The 21,147-nt window shown below is 36.8% G+C and overlaps 1 protein-coding gene across 10 annotated transcripts in view; it reads left to right on the top strand.

Moving 5' to 3' along the window:
• Positions 1-21,008, top strand: part of impdh1b (IMP (inosine 5'-monophosphate) dehydrogenase 1b) — a 32,180-nt gene extending 11,172 nt beyond the window's left edge. For 9 of the 10 annotated variants that reach the window (XM_066705193.1, XM_066705194.1, XM_066705195.1 and 6 more), the window contains 13 exons: positions 3,402-3,450; positions 8,512-8,613; positions 8,768-8,842; positions 9,126-9,332; positions 9,639-9,726; positions 12,731-12,930; positions 13,234-13,324; positions 13,567-13,662; positions 14,556-14,699; positions 14,808-14,952; positions 15,109-15,252; positions 15,392-15,475; positions 17,456-21,008. In XM_066705193.1, the coding sequence (XP_066561290.1) occupies positions 3,402-3,450; positions 8,512-8,613; positions 8,768-8,842; positions 9,126-9,332; positions 9,639-9,726; positions 12,731-12,930; positions 13,234-13,324; positions 13,567-13,662; positions 14,556-14,699; positions 14,808-14,952; positions 15,109-15,252; positions 15,392-15,475; positions 17,456-17,477 (1,447 nt within the window). In that variant the 3' untranslated portion in view covers positions 17,478-21,008. Of the gene's footprint in view, positions 1-3,401; positions 3,451-8,511; positions 8,614-8,767; positions 8,843-9,125; positions 9,333-9,638; positions 9,727-12,730; positions 12,931-13,233; positions 13,325-13,566; positions 13,663-14,555; positions 14,700-14,807; positions 14,953-15,108; positions 15,253-15,391; positions 15,476-16,191; positions 16,209-17,455 lie in introns of all 10 variants that reach the window. The other variant, XM_066705202.1, reaches the window with a different exon arrangement.
• The last annotated feature ends 139 nt before the right edge of the window (positions 21,009-21,147 follow it).

Here is a 21,147-nt window from a genome sequence, read left to right on the forward strand (position 1 = left end):
AAAGATGGTGTTTGATGGTCACAGTGGCTGTGCTAATGAGACAATCTAGGTTCTGTTCAAAATGGGTTGCCATCGGTGTGTGAAAGAGAAGGTTCTTATTTTTAATACGATGACATAATTATTGAAATATACAGCACAAGCCCAAAGGTTACGTCATTTAAATGATGCTAGGTATGTGTTCTGTTCCACTGGTGAGTTGATTTAAACTCATTCATGTTGGAAATGTGGATGTGATGCATCATTAGATGTTAGTCCTGACACTGTACATTAAGGTTGTTAAGCTGTAGTTTATAGGTAGCCCTGTGCTCTATTTATAGTTGTATGAGCTTTTAATCTTTTTTTAATGGAGGATTTGTCTTTGGCATTTGAGTACTCTGAAACGGTCTGTGAATGGGCCGTATTAGAAGCTGTATCTTGGTGGAAATCGTAACCTAACTCCGTTAATGGAGCAGGTCAGACATCTACCCCAAACATGGAGCCTTTAAACCTTTTGAAGATTTACTGTCAAAGTGTGTAATTCAATTGGTGCCGTTTCAAATACTAGCTTTATTTTACAAATCTGTCAGATCTGCCTAGACAGTGAGCTTGTCAGCTTGAATTTTTTTTTTTATTTTTTTTTATCAGTTTTGGTAAACTTTCATATATTTGTATGCAAAAAATGTAGATCTATGTGTGTATGTAGATGGATTTGGATGTGTATGTATGTATGTATGTATGTATGTACAATTTTATTCTCAGTGACCAAAAGCCATTTTCTAAAATCAGTGTGTGTCTCTATATATCTATATCTATATCTATATCTATATCTATATATATACACACACACACTGATTTTAGAAAATGGCTTTTGGTCACTGAGAATAAAATAGTTGTAACATGGGGCATTTATTCCATATTGTTTTGGAGCACAGTTTTGCATTATTTATGATTCTGGCATCTGCCTTGACTGCTTCATTACAGAATCTGCACTGTACCACTATTCTTCTTGATGTCATGCATTGATTTGCAAGTCATTGATTTTTTTTTTTTTTTTCTGATAGAAATTCCTACAGCATGGATTAATTTCTGGTACAAATTGAGAGGTACACATTTCCAGCATATAGATAGATTTTGGATGGATGGATGTACTGATACAGATATTAACTTTTGGGCATTAAGCCATAGTCTGTAAAATATCGGTTGAGAATTCAAAATTACCCAATTTTTATGACCATTCCTGACTTCAATCCTAGCACTACAGTAATCTGCTGTGTAAGGAGTCGACTAATAGATCTAATTTAAATGTGCCGCATGCTGAAACGTTTCTGGGAACATCGCACATCTCTCGACATCCCTGGAAAGGGCAGGCATGGACAAATATGAGATGGGACTGATTTTAAGTAAGATTTGTGCTTTTATACTTTCATAACTATATTCTAAGAAGGCATTGGAAAGTTTAGTCATGCATGCAACTAAACCACCTGCAAAACCTTACCTTAAACACCTTGTGTTTTCTGGGAGAATTCATAGTTTGGTCTCTGTTGGAACTAGGGGGCTGTGGTTGCACAAGAAGGATTTGTATAGTAATTTTACTTAATTTAAATTGAAGTAAGAGTTTTTAATATTAAACATAAATTGTGAATTTTTTCAATTTGACATACTTGAACTCTGAATGGGAACTGTCTAATTTGTTTTTTTACCAGGCTAATTTACTTTAGTGCTGTGAGGTTTTGTCATTTTAAAAATTGGAAAATTAGCCTTGATACATTTCTCTGAAAATATAATGTACTACAGATATTCAGAATGTTTGTTGAAGTTTAATTTAGAGCCAAACGGAAGTCTTTTTAAGTTCCATATTTTGACCTAGTGATATTGTGCCTTTGAATCTGCTCACGAGCTGTACCTGAAAGTCTTTGAATTACCTCTATGTCAGCTTTGACGTTTAATCGGAAACAATACTGTGCAGCAGTCAACACAACAGTTTAACCACAAACATGATGTTATTATAAAAAAAAAAAAACTTCAAATGATCAAAAACCGATTGCTTGTCTTGTTAAAAACCCAGAAAGTCATGAAGACTTTAAATGCCAGTGGCATATGATTCATGCCTTGTCATGGGCATTTTCACTTTTACTTTTACTTTATTATTATTATTATTATTATTATTATTATTATTTTTATTTTTATTTCTTGGCAGACGCCCTTATCCAGGGCGACTTACAACATAAGTGCAAAAATACAGAGAACTACAAGGCATCAATCATTACAAATTTAACTTTGGTAAAACATAGCAATTCAAAATTTTACTTTTTGTAACCAGTCTGGTTGGTATTACCAAAACATTGCCAAGAAAGACCAACTATAAGCATAACTGCTGCTTATGATGGAGGTGCAGACTTGGCTCAGTTTACCCTTATTCATGAAGGGCACGATGAATGTGGGAGACATTGGCACCCCTCATTCTGGGCAGCAACAACCAACATCAGCCACAGACAGAAGAAAGATGCTTTTATTCAGTTCATCCACTTGCCTGTGTCTTTTAGCTCTTATGCCAAACCACAAGTTTCAGATTTAAAATCCAGACCAGTGGTTTATAGTTTCTCCATAGTTTGTTTATACATTTTTAAATTTGTTTTTTTCGTCCTTATTTTAAGTACAACAGCAGAGGTCAAAGAATCTAAACAAGTCTGTCCTTACATTGTTTTCCTGTTGGGCTAACAGTGTAGTTTATTCTTTGTGTTGCAAACTTGGATTTACATTTAAGAGGCAAACAAAATGTATGAGGAGATTCCTAATTTATGTGGCACATTAGAAAACACTGACATTTTGATTCGGTGTACAGGAGACATTTTGTACTGTATCTGGTTGGCTCAAACAACAGTGACAGATCTCTGTAGTAGTGTTACTCACTGAACATTTTAGCACACTAGGCCTTACGGTTCTGTAGAGCTCGTTGCTGGAAGCTTCTTTGAACATGGCCGCCAAACTGTGCTAATCGACTTCAGTTGAACAACCATAAACGTTGGACACTTGGCAATGTACACACAGTTTGACATGTACCCAGGAAGTGGTTTTGGAGAAGATGTATGTACAAAAGGCAAATGTATACGAGAAACCCAATATGGTGACCAAACTGTGAAAGCTCTGAAAGTGGTTTCAGCTTCTGGGTGTATTTTCTAATAATGAGTTCATAATTGAAGTTTGATTAATTGTGCTTATTCTACTGAGAAATTGTGAAGCGGCTGTACGCAATGCAACGCTAAATTTGATTGGACGCTACAGCCATGCTTTATTGGAGCCACACTTCCCATTTAACAAGCCTTAAAGTAGGTCATAAGGCTTGTTTATAATGTGTTTATGAAGCCTGAATTGGGTAAAACCTCAATATACCATTTCAGAAACTCCTTTTCTTTTTTGTTTAGTGACTTCCTCATCCTCCCAGGATTCATTGATTTCACTGCAGATGAAGTGGTAAGTACCAAGCTAAGTTACTTCTGTTCTTGACTGTTGTATACTTCGTAACTGACAAGCATGCAACATTAGAAGCAGCCATGTTAGGTTGCAGAATAAGGATGTTTTGCACTTGAAAGTTGATGTACACCCAATGTTGACAATCACAGAGCTTGTGTAGGGTTTTTGCCACATGTTCCTGTAGCTTCCAACATGAAGTGTAATTTAGTTTTTTGGGAGGGGTGAGTAATATACCATTTAAAAGCAAATGTCACAAATGACTAATTCAGCTTCAAGCTGGCATTTGGCAAAATTACATCACACCACCCTCACTTTACGTTTTTTTTTTTTGGGCAGCATATGTTGGTAACTGAACCAGTATAGTTTTTCATTATAATCTGTAGCTGCAAACTCAAACTCAATTTATTGCCATCACTTGACTTATGCAACACAGATGTGTGCCAGACTCTTCAATTTGGCGAGCATACTGTTAACCCTTAAACTGGGGGAAAAGGAGGGGATAACTGAAGTGCCTAGATGTAAATAAAAATGTGCGTCTGAGGACGTGGAAGTTAAAGGTATTTTACTATATCCTGTGTACAACATTTTTTCTTTACCATCTCATTACTGCTTTTCTTTTACTTTGAATGTTGTCAGGTCATCTCTCAAAAGATGACTTTCAGTATTAATGCAATACGTGTCTAATCGATTGTCAAAAGGTTTATGTAAGAGTGAGATGGGCCAATCAATTAATTTAAGAGCTAGTCGAATTCTGAAGTGAAAACGGGTCGTCTGGTAAAGGGGCAGCCAATGATTTATGGGTGTATGTGTTTTTATATTTTTATAAACCTCAAATGTTTAATTCAAATTTAGTGTCAGAATTGTGGCTTTCAAGGAAAGTCCTAGACAATGGTCAGACAGGAATGTCATCGGTTAAAACTTGCCTGAAACATTGAGGTCATGTTTTGATATTTGAATATTTCAAAATAAATTAAGTGAAACAAAACGGTTTCCTCGGTGGAAAGTAGATGACATGAGAAGCTAAGATTTTGCATGTTATGCTTTCTGTACTGACTTCTGATTAACAGAATTAACATAAACCAATTAAAAATACAGTTTTGAATGTTTTTGGAGATGCATTTTGTCTAATTAATTTAAAATGTTGTGGGAAGAGGATAAAGAATTTATTTTGCTGGTTATGGTAATACGTTGCCCCTGAGATGCATCTATAGATAACGGCAACCATTTCATGGAAAAATAGCTGTGTAGTGTGAACCTCCTTTTAGTTAATTAGGAGTAGTAACAGGTGCTGGCTGAGATGGAAGACCGTTAACTGTGTTTTGCAAAGGAGGGACCAGCTGCAGATCTGGAGCCATTAGGAGGCATCAGCATGTTGTTAATGTTCAAGAATTGTTTGTGAAGCGAATCGTTGTTTACCCTGTCAGTGTGGTTTCCTCTGAGATTGTGCTGGACTCGGCAGCTTCAGACTGTGTAAACCTTAAATGAAATAATGGGAAAAACTTCAACCAAAAAAAAAAAATCACTAATTCAGTGATCAAAGTCAATCCTATTCCCATTGTGTAGCAGTGCATAAAGATGTGTAGAGTTTGAAATTCTACAACAGTTTTTGTTTGTCAATACAATCCGAAATATAAAATGGTCACTGAGGCTGTGGTTCTGTATCTGTAAAATGCAGAGACTCTGGTCACTGTAATGTATTTTAATTAACCAATAGATGTGATTCGATAAAGCACATGCAACCGAGGTATTAGCTTACTGTAGCTTCTTAGTCTGTTGATTTGAAAGTGATCGCTTTTGCAGGTACATATAGTCAATGTTGAGTATTTGCGTAGGATTATTGATGATAGTCGTGATCTTTTGAATGAACTCTCCGGTTATATGTATCAGTGCATATTTAGGTAGCAATCCCTTCCATTTTGGTCCGTGTTTAAATGATTCTAATCCCTCTCTGAAGTCATGCAGGCAATTAGTTTGCCCTCAATGGCTGTATTTAAATCATTCAGTTTCCTGCTCTTTGACTCCCTACCAGCTTTCTAAACAGGATACAACATACATTTGTTTATTTCTCTGCATAATGAGTCAGCTTTACAGATCATTCTCTTCCTTGAGTATTAACGCCAGCGTCATTCGAAAGTTTCTCACCGTTAATCCTAAATGTGCAGTGACTGATGATCTACTTCATTATCAATTTAACCTTCCCATTGGTACACAGGCAGAATGCTTGCCGAGGCCCCCCATGTGCAATAATTTTCTTCTAAATTCTTTATTGAATAGCTGGACATTGTCATTATTTGAATTTGGGAACTATACATAATGGGAATGAATGGCATACTTAGCAAAATGCTTCCTTTTGTGTTGAGTTTGGGCTTGGGAAGAACAGGCTATGAAATGGGAAAACATACTCGACAGATATGTTTTTGCAATTTTGAAAGCTGAAAGTGACCTGATGGAGATTTTACCCCCCCCCCCCCCCCCCCACGTGTGCTCTCCTGCATAATGTATGTTTATGGATTGTGCATGAGAATCAAGCTGTTTGAAACCACAGTACCAATTCAATATAGCATAGTGCATGCATTTGTCATGTATGTTAGGGGTGAGTGATATAGCCCAAAAAATATATTCAAATGTGGTGCGTTGCCTGCTTTTGCTGCCATAACTTTCAAACCTAATTTACTAATGATGGAACTTTGCCCTCAATCAGTCCTTAAACTGACCCCCCCCACCAACAAATAACCCCTCACACCACTGAAGATGATCCTTTCTTAGTGATCCGCTCTCATATATACTAGAATGAGATGACTTTTCACCGCTTTGCTCTTCGCGTTTTCGGTTAGAGCAGCCATCACTACGACTTCCTTCTGAGTGTGAAACTAACAGTTTGGGTGTGAGGATCTGAAAAAGCTAATCAGGAAGGAGTCATCAGTACTTTTGAACAAGTTGGATGGATTAGTTTGATTTTTAAATTGTTTAAAAATATTAGTATGCGTTCATTAAATTTTAAAATGATGTGGTACAAATGACCACATAGTCATTTTGAGACACCTTAGCAGTTTGAATGGGTTTGAAATGGAGACTTGAACTGAGCATGGGTGAGAACTGAAAGCTTTGTGAAAACTAAATATATATATTAACGTAATACATTTTCTTGTTTGTGATCTGTGCCACTGGAAATGGTCTATTCAGAAATACAGGTGTCATTCTTTCCCTGTGATATTTTGTTGTTGTTAAGAAATAAAATGGAAGTGGAATAAAACTACTGTGATAATATATTGTCCAACCCTTTTATATGAATTATATATATATGTTTATAGAGCAAAATGGGGGAACACAAACATTTATTTGGATTGAATTGGGATATTAAATATGGGGAGTGATGACATTAGTGTGTTCACATAATTGAGTTTTGGACAAGGGTTTATTAAAATCACTTTTGTATAGACTGCAGATTGTCTGAAATGCAAGACAGTTGGACATTATCTGTGATGCTTACAAGGACTGAATTATGTTTTTCCAAATGTATACACACGTATAGAACATGTTTTTGCAGTGACCCAAGTAGGATCCCTACACAGCTTCTATGTCGTCGCAGAAGAGATCTGCATGTCCATCTGTTGTGCAGACCTGCTGTACAGTGTGTACTTGGAGTAGTACACTTTGGTTTCAGATGCAACACTCATAACAAGAAAGGGAGTAGTTTTCTTAGTACACCATTTTAGTATTTTCTTGTTAGCCTGTTGACGGGAGACTTTTTTTTTTTTTTTTTTTTTTTTAATGGAGATAATAGTATGGTTTGGTTTGGACATGGATTGCTTAAGCTTAAATGGGCCAGGTTCAGCTGTACAATTGTCTACTGTCAATTTAAGTCACACTAAAGACCTAGCAGTTACTATTCTTAGTCTTGTATCTTTCAGGCTTTTTGTATATTGCTTTGCATTTATAGATGGTAGTTTGGTATTCAGGTTAAATTCCACCTTTTATTTTAGGTTGTTGCATACAGTCATAGTCTATCCACATTTTGTAAAATTATGGACAGTATTTGAGTTTTTGAAAACTAATTGAACCCATGGTGTATTTTTACTTTTACTATACTTTTTTGTTTTGGTTTTATTGATACACAAGCACACATTTTTAAAGACTTGTTAGCAGTAGTTCACGCCCAGAACCAGTGCTGTATAGATACAACTTACCTGTTGTCTTTCACGGAAACCTGGAGACTGAAAGAGGATGCTGTAAAATTATATAAGATGGGAAGTACACGAGATGGCAGTCATCCTAGAGGCAGATCAGGATTACAACCTGAAATTAATCTATTTTGAAAATTCTTTAAATACAGAGCACAAATAGCAGTGTAACATAATGGGGGAAACTGGTATTAGTCTCTTCCATTTATATGGTCCTTTAGGTTATTCAGGTACAATGGTAAGAGAGTTCCAAGTACATTTTCAGATTTCTTGTGTCCTAGCTTGTAATTGTAAGAAGTGTGAAGTGAATTTGAGGTTTTGAAATCCCAAGATGCATTATCCGAACTCCGCTTGGCTCTTGCCTGTTGAAACGCATTCCCAAAACAAACCTGTGAACAAGTGAGATAGGGAAGGAGGTTAATCAAGGTCTGTTTGTCTGGATCAGAAGCCTTAATCTGTTTAGGGAAAAGTCTTCACAAGGACACCGTGAAGGTCAATTAACAGTAAACAGTTGAGACTTTCCCTTAATGTCTCATGATGGGATCCTTCTGTTAATCTTTGTTCTACAGAATTTAAATTGTATAATATCAGAAGGTTTCTTTTACTTCAAAATGAGTAAGTTGTTTAATAACCCGCCCCTTCAAAAAATAATTCAAAACTTTTCTTGAAATAACCTTCAAAGTTTTTATTTTAAGTATTTTGTTTTTAATCTATATATATATGTGTAAAAGAATGTACAATTTTGGTTTTGTTTTAAATAGTTGAATCAGTCTAATTTTCATTATCTTGCTTCCAAAGAAAATGATAATTCCTCCACCATTGTCTCAGAATAATAATGTTGCTATAATATATTGAATAATGTTTGCTTGTTGCCTTTCAGGACTTGACTTCTGCTCTCACCAGGAAAATCACGCTGAAGACCCCTCTCATCTCCTCTCCCATGGACACGGTCACAGAGTCCTCCATGGCAATTGCTATGGCTGTAAGTAGCTTTTTCACCCTGAAAAATGCACCATCTTTTAGGCTATTCAGCACATTTAAGTTTAGTTGAAATCGGCAACTGCCAAGAAAATATGAAATTACAAAAAATTACAAATTTAAATCTTGCTAACCTGTGAACATTCATGTTTCTGCAGCTCATGGGAGGCATTGGTATTATCCATCACAATTGCACTCCTGAATTTCAGGCCAATGAAGTCCGTAAAGTGAAGGTAGGCACGATTTGATCGGGGTACAGTATTGCAGGCTCTTTCATATTGGAAACGTGATGTTGCGAATGTTATACTTTTAAGTGGATATGCAGTTATTATATTGTATTTGCCTAAGGCACTGTTTGCTTTATTATTCAATTTGAGGCATGTATAGTGCAATACTCTTTAAAAATAAATAACCTGTATCAAGCCTGTTCTTTGTGCATCTGAACAATGTAAAATTGACTGGATGATTGCATGTAAGAAATGTAAAATACAAGATTTTTGTTGTTGTTTTTTCAAGAAATTTGAGCAAGGCTTTATTACTGACCCAGTGGTAATGAGCCCCCACCACACTGTAGGAGACGTGTTTGAGGCCAAAAACCGCCACGGCTTTTCTGGAATTCCAGTCACAGAGACCGGCAAAATGGGAAGCAAGCTGGTGGGCATCGTCACTTCTCGTGATATCGACTTCCTGACTGAAAAGGACTATGTGACACCGCTAAATGAGGTACATGGGTAGTCTGATTTCATTTCATACATATCACTGTCATTGTAATGTGTTCACTTCAGTAAGAGAAAAGAATGCTTTTAAAGGCGGAATAAAATAAGTACTTGGGCTACAGAAAGTGTGCAAATAAGTAAAATCTTCAGTGGAATAAATTAAAACTGAAAAACGCTGAAGATTTGAATTGATCTTGGACTGGTTATTGATCTGCTTTCACAAAGTATATCTTACATTCTATGTAATTAAAGGGAATAATAGCTTCACTCTTCCCTGTCAAATAAATTGAAGTGTCATACATGTGTTTTTCAGGTGATGACCAAGAGGGAAGATTTAGTTGTTGCTCCTGCTGGGGTCACCTTGAAGGAAGCCAACGAGATCTTGCAGCGCAGCAAGAAGGGTAGGAATTTGAATGGTTTATAATTTCCAGTAGCTTCCTTAACCCTTTGAGCAGTATGAACATACAGATGCATTGTGAGTGAGTTGTGCCTCAGGGAGTATTGACGTACAGGTACGTTCTACAATAAAAAGGTAATGCAGTGTATATGAAAGTATAAAAAACATTTGTAGCTAGTTTCATATAATTTGACAACCATACATTATTGTAATTAAATTCTGTGTCTTTATTTTGGACCATTTTGACGTTTTACACTAAGTCAAGTCCTATAAAGACATGCATACTGTTTCAGGATTCGTACTGATAAGACATGCACCCTGGTCTGATTTGTAAATTGTGATTTAGAGGTCAAAATGTTATTTAGCTTATTAAGTAAACTATTTGTCAGTGAAATGGTACGATTTACCCCAGTAATACGTATATTCAGTGCAGCGAGTTCGTACACATTGACAGGCTAGTTTTTGAAAGGAAAACAAATGAAACCAGAACAAAACAACAAAAGGTGCCTTCTGGCATTTTATTTTGGCTTTTCGGCAAACATGCAATAACAGAAATGAATTAATCTCCTCACGGATGTACATGCTCACAAAATACAACTAAAACAAGACTGAGTCATTGTACTTCCTGGTTACAATAGATGGAGATTTTCATAGTGCAGGATAAATATCTAAATAAGGAGATCATGTTAATCGATTTAATTCACAGCCTACATAGATCTAAAACATGTGGAAAAAACTAACACCACCCAAGCTAAAATGCATATTGTCTACCGCTAATTTCCCCTAGAGAGAGAGTGAGTGCAGATTTTGCTTTATTGTTATGAAAAACAAGTGTTTCCAGTGCTATAATTAAAATATTTATATAATTTAAAGCAAACTTATTCTCACTCAAACGTTATTTTCTTTGTTGGTGAAACTAAATAAACTGGTAATGGTTAGAGTAAATAATTTAACTATAATAGTGTGATTTCCCCCCCCCCAGTGTTTAATCTTTTTTCTTAATTAATATACGATGTAATTACTGTTTAACATGCAAAATAACTGACTCAATTCAGATATTTAAAGTTATATACATATATTTCCCCTCCATTTCCATCTGGGATGAACAGAGGTGCTTGTAAGCTGCAGGAATCTAATTTTAAGCGCGTTCAAAAACAGTCACTCCCCGAGTCATGGCAGAGCATTTTAAATGTACCGCTCAAAGGGTTAAAGTACAGTTGCATGTCTCACATCTGACTGTCCTGCAATTGTTTGGTCTAATTCGGGGGTGAGGAAGAAAATTCCACCACTATACAGCACCACTATCTAGCATTTCTCTAGAAAAACTTAAATGGTGTGTGTATGGCAACTGAAGAGCAACTTGGATAAAGAATCGGTCAGCGTTTAAAAAAAAAAAAAAAAAATCAAACTCAAATGAGAAGACAAGATATTCTCAAAACAACATTTCTGCCAGAGGCATCTCTTCGGTTGAGAAGAAGCGGATTGACTTGGGCTGGAGTGAAAAAGAAATGTAATGGTGTAGTGGTGCCTGAGGTTTTGCATTGTTAAAAGTTGTGAAATGGAACCAACTACCAAAATGAAAACATTGTCCAACCCTAAAACAGCATAATGTTTTCTTCATCCTTCACCCTCCACTTTCCTGTGTATGAAATAGTCTGCACATTTTTCCCAGTAATCACTTGGGGTATAACCTTCATTTTCTGTTAATGTTCATTAATCTGACTAGAGCTGCACGTTTTTTTTTGGGGGGGGGGTTCTGATGGGTATAGAATGACACAGAGAGGCGAGTGACACTTAAAACTTGTGACCAAGCCAAAATGTGCCCAGTATCCATCCTCTCTCACCAGGTGAGTCGCCCCCCTCCTTTATTCCCAGAGCACTGATGAATCGATACAAAGTCTTGCCACTGTTGTTCGGTTCCACCAGTTCCACATGTCAAACCTTCCTTCAGTGGCATTTTGTACACTTCCCAGTAACGCCTTCTGAATTATCGTATTGCATGTGATATAAGTTTTACTATCACAAGTTTGAAATGGTGAAAAGAGTTTTGTAAGGTAAGCTTCAGTGTGATAGTTGGTACACCGGTGATAATAACAGTTGCTTGGAAAAGTGACCGTAACATCTTTCATATGTGTAACAACAGAAGACAGGTGTTTTGTTTGTTCATGATCAATTTCAGTATATTCCTGGAAAATGTTCTGGTATGTAATCTTTACAATTTTTTTCATATGTTAAGCTCTCATTAAAACGCTTTCTTCAGAAAAACACTCTATTTCCCTATTGGTTTGGTTTGGCAATCTACATATATTTTGAAGCTTATGCTTATTTGGGCTCGACTTGAACTGACATTGCTTTTGCATTGTGCATTGATTAAGTAAGCCTGGGTTGCATTCCGGTTTAGCTTTTGAAGAAATGCAACTCTTTTGATGCTCCAGTTTGTGTTTTTAATCTGCGGCTCTCCTGGAAGTCATTCAGACATTTTCTTCTCTGACTTCCATAACATCTACACTGCTGACTCTGTTCACCTTTTGTAGGAATTTGGAACAGTTGGACGCATGATCCCAATGTCTGTCCTAGGCAGGTGTTTAGCATCAAGACCCCAGATGTTAGAGGTATTTTAGTAGTACCATAAGGCATTAATTTAACTCTAACCAGCTTAACTGGCTTGCTGACTGCGGGTACATGAGTGAGGGGTTTGAATTTACAGCTGGTTCTGAAATGTTTAAAGGCAACCAAAGAAACATCATTTGAATGGACACCAATTTTGTTACAGCATCACAACACTAATTCATACCAATAATGTAATCTAAAATGGATAGTACTGCTTTAAAATTGTTATTCATGTTTTCTTGTTTGGTAATGTTTAGATTAACCTTAGGAATCCCTAAGAGTAGTTTTGTAAAAATGTAGGTCTTGAGTGCTGGTGAAACACAGTTGGTCGTTCCATTCAAATGAATGTGCAGTAAGAAATGAATGAAAATAAAAATGCTTTCTCTGGTTTCAATTAGGAAAGCTGCCTATTGTCAATGACAGTGATGAGCTCGTTGCGATCATCGCACGGACAGATTTGAAGAAGAACCGTGACTACCCCCTGGCATCCAAGGATTCCCGCAAACAGCTGCTGTGCGGTGCAGCCATTGGCACCCGTGAGGATGACAAGTACAGACTGGACCTCCTAATGCAGGCTGGGGTTGATGTTGTTGTTCTAGTGAGTTTACTTTGTACTTTTCACTTCCATTTTTGATGTGAATGTATAATCCTTTGTGAAGTGTCCAGTGTTACAACAGCCAGCTATTCATGACTTGTCTGTTTGAGTTTGAATGTTCTATCAAGGTCAGAGAGAATGATGTCAGTGTACCAAGCTCATATACTCATGTAATACAAATAAATCCACTGAGTCTGAAAGGTATAGCTGCTTGATTCACTTAATTAGGTAAGCAGATGCCAAGATCCAGGCATACGAGTTAAACATTTTATTCTAAATAAAACTTTTAATATTCTTTCTTTTTAGGATTCATCCCAGGGGAATTCAGTTTATCAAATTAATATGATTAATTACATCAAACAAAAATATCCTGAGTTACAAGTGGTCGGAGGAAACGGTGAGTTGATGTGATGTTTCACAGAGCAAAGCATTTTACTGTTTTTATTTTTTTCTCCCTCTCTCCCATTCATTATTCATCATCAGTGTTCTTGCTCTCATTCTAAAACTAAAACATTGTTCTCCAGTGAAAAGCAGATCTGTGCCACATGAGAGAAGCATGCACTATAGATCTCTGATGTGTGGTCATGTCCACATGATTGAACTCCACGCTGATTTTAGCTTTTTCCTGTTGGTCTGCAGTGGTTACAGCTGCACAGGCGAAAAATCTAATCGATGCAGGCGTGGATGCACTTCGAGTTGGAATGGGCTGTGGATCCATTTGCATCACTCAAGAAGGTGACAAGATAGGGCCTTTCCCCCCCATATAAAGACGTATATCGACATAATACAAACTGCTTGATAGTCATTAATCATAATGACCATTAATTCAGCTTTTTAGAGAATTGTTTCTATGATTTAATTTCATATATAACTTATGTACTTTTATATCTTCAATTTTGAAAACCAATAAGATATCTAGAGGATAACACGGACCTGCTTCAAATGCAATTAATTTGTCGATGCTATAATGAAACAATCTTATTTTTTGTATTTGGTAAACTGGTAAACAATTTGGAATTGATCAAAGTCTCAGATTTAACTTTGTAACAGAATTTGTATGGGTTAAATAATGTTGGGCGCCAGGTGAGCATTTTAGTCCCACCAAATGAAATAAAAGACCATACAAAAACCAGTTACGTAGGAACCTGTAGCAAAACGATGTTTCTACCCACAGAACCCCCGTGAAACCCTTTACACCCACGTTATTTGGCATTCACTAGCTTAAGATAGGACAATACACTGTAAAGGTTGAATTTATATTTAAACATATCACAACTCTAGGAATGTGCACTTAATCATATTACAAATAACACACAAACATATGTACTATCTATTTCTTACATCTCATTAGCTTAGCATAACAGCTGTAGAATTGTACAAATTTGCAAAATCACAAGCTAACAAACATATGCAAGCATTAATTAGAATATCTTCACATCTTAACAACATCGTCATCATTCGGGGACGTGTCTGATCTCTAACTAGTGCGACCTTCCTCAGTAGGACCCAGCCCTTTTAAAGGCCATTAAACATAACGGGACCAATCAAATGCCATTAGAGAAATACAATACGGCACAACTTCACATCTATTATAATTTTTCTGAACAAACCTCTCTCTCCGATTCCAGTTATGGCTTGTGGCCGCCCTCAAGGAACGGCAGTGTATAAGGTAGCGGAGTACGCCCGTCGCTTTGGGGTACCGGTGATCGCCGACGGCGGGATTCAGACTGTCGGACATGTAGTGAAAGCTCTTGCATTGGGAGCGTCGACAGGTACTCGCCCTTTGCATGGCTCGCATGAGATGTGTAATATTCCCATCACAGAATCCTTCTCTGAGAACGTTGTGTTATTTAAATGGAGGACAACATTTCTCCCTACAGTGATGATGGGCTCCCTGTTAGCAGCCACTACAGAGGCTCCAGGAGAGTATTTCTTCTCCGATGGTGTGCGATTGAAGAAGTACCGTGGAATGGGCTCCCTCGACGCCATGGAGAAGAACACCAGTAGTCAGAAAAGATACTTCAGGTCAGACATTTAAGGATATTTTTTTGGTGGGGGTGGTGGTGGTTGAGTTTCTTTGGCGTTTGCTGGCCGCTAGTGCACTTTCATGATCTCTCCTTCCGATTTGGCATTACTCTGTGAAAACATATATATATATATTTTTTTTGTGTTGATGAACAGTGAGGGGGACAAGGTGAAAGTTGCCCAGGGAGTGTCTGGGTCTGTCCAGGACAAGGGCTCCATTCACAAGTTTGTTCCTTACCTGATCGCTGGGATCCAACATGGCTGTCAGGACATCGGTGCTAAGAGCCTATCAATTCTGCGGTAAGCAGTTATTGAAGTGAATTGTACCCGATGCAGTCAATGTTTTCTTCATTCCACTAGGTGATTTGAAGAGAATCTGAGTGTGTATTGTTTGGCTTTAACTCACTAGCCTCATCTAACTTGTGACTGTTTCTTTCAGTTCCATGATGTACTCAGGGGAGTTGAAGTTTGAGAAACGAACCATGTCAGCGCAAGTAGAGGGAGGCGTCCATGGCCTCCACTCGTAAGTACATGGCAAGCGTGTGTCTGTACTGAGCTGTTGCTTTAATTGTGGTGAGATGGTTCTGCCGTTTCTGATGCATAGTGCTGTTCGGTGAGCATCCATGGGAATCGCTGGTTCAACACATAAGCACAACACATTTTCCCTGGCATCACTTAAATTTTCCTTTGCAGTACACACTTGTGTAGTAGGTGTTAGTATTGGAAAGCCTGCTCGCACTGTATTTAGCAGTCAGTACGTGTCCTTGAAGTTGAACTGGGGAAGGGTCCGTTTCCATGCACATGCTTTGCAGTTATTGATGTCAGTTTATTTTAATGTAATTGTGTACATCATGTTCTTGTATAATTTGTCCTTGTAGAAATCTAGCTTTGGCTATACTCATTTTTTAACTTTAAACATTGTCATCACATTTGCTAGATATTTACTTAGCAATTGGCAAGATGCAACCTTTTAATATCGTGTGAATATTGAACGTGTCCGTGTTTCTGATGCTCCAATGATCATCATTTCTTGATTTAAAATGTTGAGTTATTAGGTTAGATAAACCATTTCAAAAGCACATGCTCTTATTTTCAAACTGTAGGTATTTGATTCATGCCATTTTAATTTAATGTTAAATAAAAGTAATTTGCATATTTCCGGAATGGTACTTTTGTTCATGAAACTGGTAATTGGACACCAAATTTTTTTTTCTTTTTTTACTCATGCATTCATCATAGATATTCTTTTGTGCCATGTAAGTAAACCAGTCCTGTGTTAATAACGTAGTAATATTAGGACAAAGAGACACGAACAAAGCAGTTTCTGGTAAAGTTTGTTTATTTTTATTTAGGTGTTGTGTTGCAATGACCTTTTCTTTCCTCAGTGTTTAAAAGATACTGAGTTCTCTGGCATGTGTTAAAGATCGGTGGTCTTTTCACTTTGCTATAGCTTTCACTATCACACACAGTCGTAGTCTTTGATGGGAAATGGAGAAACGGGAATGCTTATTTAAACTCTAAATTTCTCCTCACTGTGTCTGTGACATTGTCTACTTTGATTTTTGGTTTTCAAATTAAATACTCCGATTTGAAGGCACACCCCACGCAAGCATGAAGCCCCATTTTATTAACTGTACATTTCGGGTATGGTAAGTTCCTGGAATAGTTGCATTGTACTCTGTAATTTGTCATTCACCTCCTTTAACAAAATGCTTATGCTCAAATTCACACTGACCAGAAACTGAGTTGTTTATTATTATTATTATTATTATTATTATTATTATTATTATTATTATTATTATTGTTGTTGTTGTTGTTGCTGTTGTTACCTTTTATTTGTAGAGGTAGTTGTAGTGATTATGAAGATGATGATAATGAAGCAAGCCAACTAGTATTTTTTACGATCCATTATATGAATCAAATGTATTAATGTAATTTCTCTTTAACAATATTCTAGTTAAATACGTATTTCTACCTAACCTATAAAGAGCTTTTCTTTCCACTTAAATTTTATTTTAAGCAAGAAAGATTGATATAGGTTGCAGAAATGCAAAAATTGGACAGATGTCCTACAGTACTAGAAAGTCAAATATTTTATACAGCATTTTCACTCGTAAGTTTAAAACTGATGAATACCAATTTGTATGCAGTATTTTATTTTTAGTGAAAATGGGCAAAATAAAAGTCATGGCTTTAGAATGTGGACAAATAAATCTTGTGATATGAATAGACATACCTGGTTTTAGAAGCTTAATTTAGTATATTGGCAATGATGAATTGGTGTATGCTTTTGAAGTATGAGGAATTTGCAGGAAAAAGTAGTTAAGATGGTTCTGTCTCGCTTCCCTGGCATGTTGGTGTTGGTCATTGTTTGGGAATAACCATTTCTGTTAACTGATTAGAACAAAATAAAACATTTAAAAGAATCCTTTGAGTTTCATCCCCTGCCTTTATGAAAGATAAATATATAAACATGTTAATTCTTTATTGTTCTTCCCCACAGTTATGAGAAGCGGCTATTCTGAAGGAGGAGGTAGGGCACAATCTCGGGTTGCTCCCAACGTCCCAGCTCCAATGGCGACCAAACATAACGGACACATCTGAGGAAAAAAAAAAATGGAACGCTGCATTCCTGCTGCAAGGAGTTCAGCTGAGAGAGTTAACACCTCGTGACAAAAATGAATTTTGCACTACCAATTAAGTATCAGGGCTTGACTTAATGTAACCAGTTCTTCAAGAGTTATTACACACACACAAAACCTAGCAGGATCGCTGTGGAAAGGATCCAGTGCTTTGAAACATTATAGCTAGTTTATAAAAGTACAGTTGAACTGGCGTTGTATATAGAAAAGCAAATATCCCTTTCAAATGTTTACTAGGCATCCATTGTCAGCTCATAGGGAAGTATCGCAGACCATCGAATCTCTAGTGATGTAAGAATGTGTATCTTGCTACTTGAGTGTCTTGTGGCGAATATTGTTGTCAGTTTTTAAGCTACTTACAGGTACATTTTTTTTTTAAACACACCGCACTGTTTCCTTTATGGCACAGTGAATGAAAAAGGAATAAAATGGTGTCAAGATGGCTTGAAGCCGCAAATCGCAAAGTAGCCATTGGAGCAATACAGCCAGTATCTCTGGGCTGTGTGCAATAAGGCTCCTTCCATAGAGCAAATCGTTAAGTGTGCTGGAAAGTCAGATTTACAATACTGTGTTGGGAACTTAAATATAAGAGTGTTCCTCATCCACACACAACCCATGGGGGGGGTGCGGGAAACACGGTACTGTGCGCCCTTCCCTTAGACAAGTGTGATCTTTGCTTGACATGAAATGCAGAATGACAGAATAGTGTTATATTATTAGTACAATACTTTTATATTCCTAAAAAAAAAATCCAGATACTAGCAATCCCGCTGCATCTACGGAGAACTGCGAAGCATTTTTCAAGTTGACTGTTAATGTGTAAGATTCAAATTTAAACTTCTGGTATTCAGCTTAAGACCTCATAGTTGAAAGGCATTTTGCATTGTTCATTATGCCGTTTTAGTTAGGTGTTATAATTATTAAAGTTGGGACCAAAAGCTTAACAAGTAGCCTTATATCAGGGATATGTAATACCAGAGAGCCTTATGACTAAGTTCACCATAGACGGACCTGTTTTGACAAAATCGGACTGGAATTACAATCGTATATAAAATTTGAATGATCATGTTAATTCCTTAGATGAGAGGTAAAGTATTGGTGTATATATTTCATCAACTTATTTTCAAAATAAGACCTGATGTTAGATCAAGCTACAATGTGAAGTTTAACAAGATGCATAAATATTTATCTATATAGAGTAAGAAATGTGGTTCTCACTGCTTTACCTTTTAGGAGCATACTAATAATATGCCTTGAAGTACTTTAAGACATTACATCTTCCCGTTTCCTCTATGGCTGGAGTCTTATTTCTCAATGTTTATGTTTTAGCAGGAAAACTAAAACAGCCTCAGCCATTTCCCTTATGTCTGCTACAGCTTATTTGGTGGTTTTTAATTTTAGATGGAAAGAGAAAAGGCAGAGGGTGGGGTTGGGGGGAGGGGAGGCTTATCTTTCTGATTAGTTTCTAAGTAATGGAGGGGAAACATTTGAATTATGGGTAATAGTTTTTAGTATATTTTGATAATGTACAGTTGGCTTTTGCCTGTATCTGTTTTTACATAGAAATGAGAATTTTGTGAAATGCTGATGCAAGTGTTACATTAAAGTGCAGGTTCTGAGTATGTATGCCTGAAATGTTGACATGAAGGTTGTACTGCAAAGAGTGACACACACACACTGCTGACCAGTCCTTTGACCGAAAGGCAGATATGGAAACGCTTTACAGGGATTTGAATTTGTGCTGACTTTTTGTTTTTGTTTTTTCCTTCAATACTGAAGAGGAAGAAGTGGTATATATAGAATTGTTCAGCTTGAGAATTTTTGCAAGATGTATTAAGAATAGATTACTCTTGAAGTGATCTTTTTACTTTTATAGATAATTTTTGGTCTTTATTCTGAGCAATGTTCCTGCTTCCTAACTGCGAATTTGACCCGGTTCCTCATCCATTGACAACATCTGTTACACTCTGACCTTTGCTGGGGATCTGGGTTTTCCACCACCGTGTGTGTACTGTATGCCCTGCTCATTAATGTGCATGCAAAATACAGGTTTATAAAGCTATTATGTAAGCCATTAACAACCAAAGGTTCTTCTTCAAATGGAACAAAATTAAACATCCAAATGAAATGGCAGAAACAAGATTTTAAATGTTTTCCACAAGACTCAATCATCCTTTCACAATTGGTATATCCAGCTAGTCTGACTGTCAATGTTGTTGTGGGCTCCTTCTTCGATGACATCATACAGCTGCTGCGGGGGTTACAAAAGAGGGACGAGCCCCTGTCTGTGTACACAGATGTGGTCAACCGCCAGAGCAGTCTGGCCCAACTACCTACACAAATTCTCACTCGAGTTATATTTAGTAGCTTGAAGTGCTAAGTATAGAGTCTGGGATGAAGTAGAGCTCTGTTCTTTCATTTAGGCTGAATTCGGCCTACATCCTCCTCCATATCCTTTACCAAGCTGTGGCTGTAAGCAACATAAAGGTTCATTGTGTTGCCAAGTAGACGTAAGTGGTAATGATCATGAGCAAAAAATTACTGTGGTGGTACTGGTGAAATGACACTTATTTAATAATTTTGTTTGCATACGTTTGCCACGGTATGCATGTTAACCCATTTAAGTCAGCCATTCAATGCACAGCACCATTAAATAAACAAATTCGCTTTGCCAGAAATATTGATCCCTAGCAAATGCGAATCCTATTAAGAAACTGCCATATTTTTGTTTGTTTTTTAAATAAGTGGGCTTCAAAACAGGATAAAGGTGATTAGTCTGTGACTGTCTAGTTTGCTAATTTTCCAACCTGGTATGGATTATATTAGTGACTTTTAGACCGGGTTCTGTGTCGTAAATAACTCTGTGAAGAGAAGCCACATTCTCTAGGTGATCTGTTGAATCCTATTATACTTTGACTGCCTTTGGTTGTAGGTTGGATTCATGAAAATGTGCGCAATCCTTATTTAAAAAGAATAAAGAAGCTTGTTATATATATTTGTTTTTTCATTCATTTTTAATGTTCTTCACTTTCAGCATTGGCAAGTTGTGGAAAACAGTGGAAGTCAAGTGCAAAAAGATTTGTTTTAATTGCTTAAAGTGGGGTGGGAAAAAAACTTGTCTCTTGCAAATTACATCCTTTATTGTTTTACAAAGAGCAGCTGCAATTTTAATTCAATCTGCTGTTTAGTAAGTGGTTATCATCTGACGGACACGATAATTATTTTTCAAACCGTTTCCAGCTTTTCTTTTTCAGTGTGCCAGTTTTCTTCTCTGTTCTCAGAGCACAATGGAGCATAGTATATTGTCAACGGATGTGTCCGCTGTGTTCACTGCAGGATTTTCACCTAGAGCTTTAAATTTGCTAATGCTATTCAAAAATTGTTGTAAAAATATTAAAATTAAATGAAACTGAAGTGTGTTGGTTTTCTCCTTCGTCCCCATTTTTAAATTAGTGCATTTCTTTACGTGGTAAACTGGTGTGAACAGTCTGCTTAAACCTTGTACATCACTAATTGCATTGTCCTGTTAACCAGAGTGTAATACCAGGTAGCA

This window comes from Amia ocellicauda, chromosome 5, assembly GCF_036373705.1.
Source record: "Amia ocellicauda isolate fAmiCal2 chromosome 5, fAmiCal2.hap1, whole genome shotgun sequence".
Classification (NCBI taxonomy): Eukaryota; Metazoa; Chordata; class Actinopteri; order Amiiformes; family Amiidae; genus Amia; species Amia ocellicauda.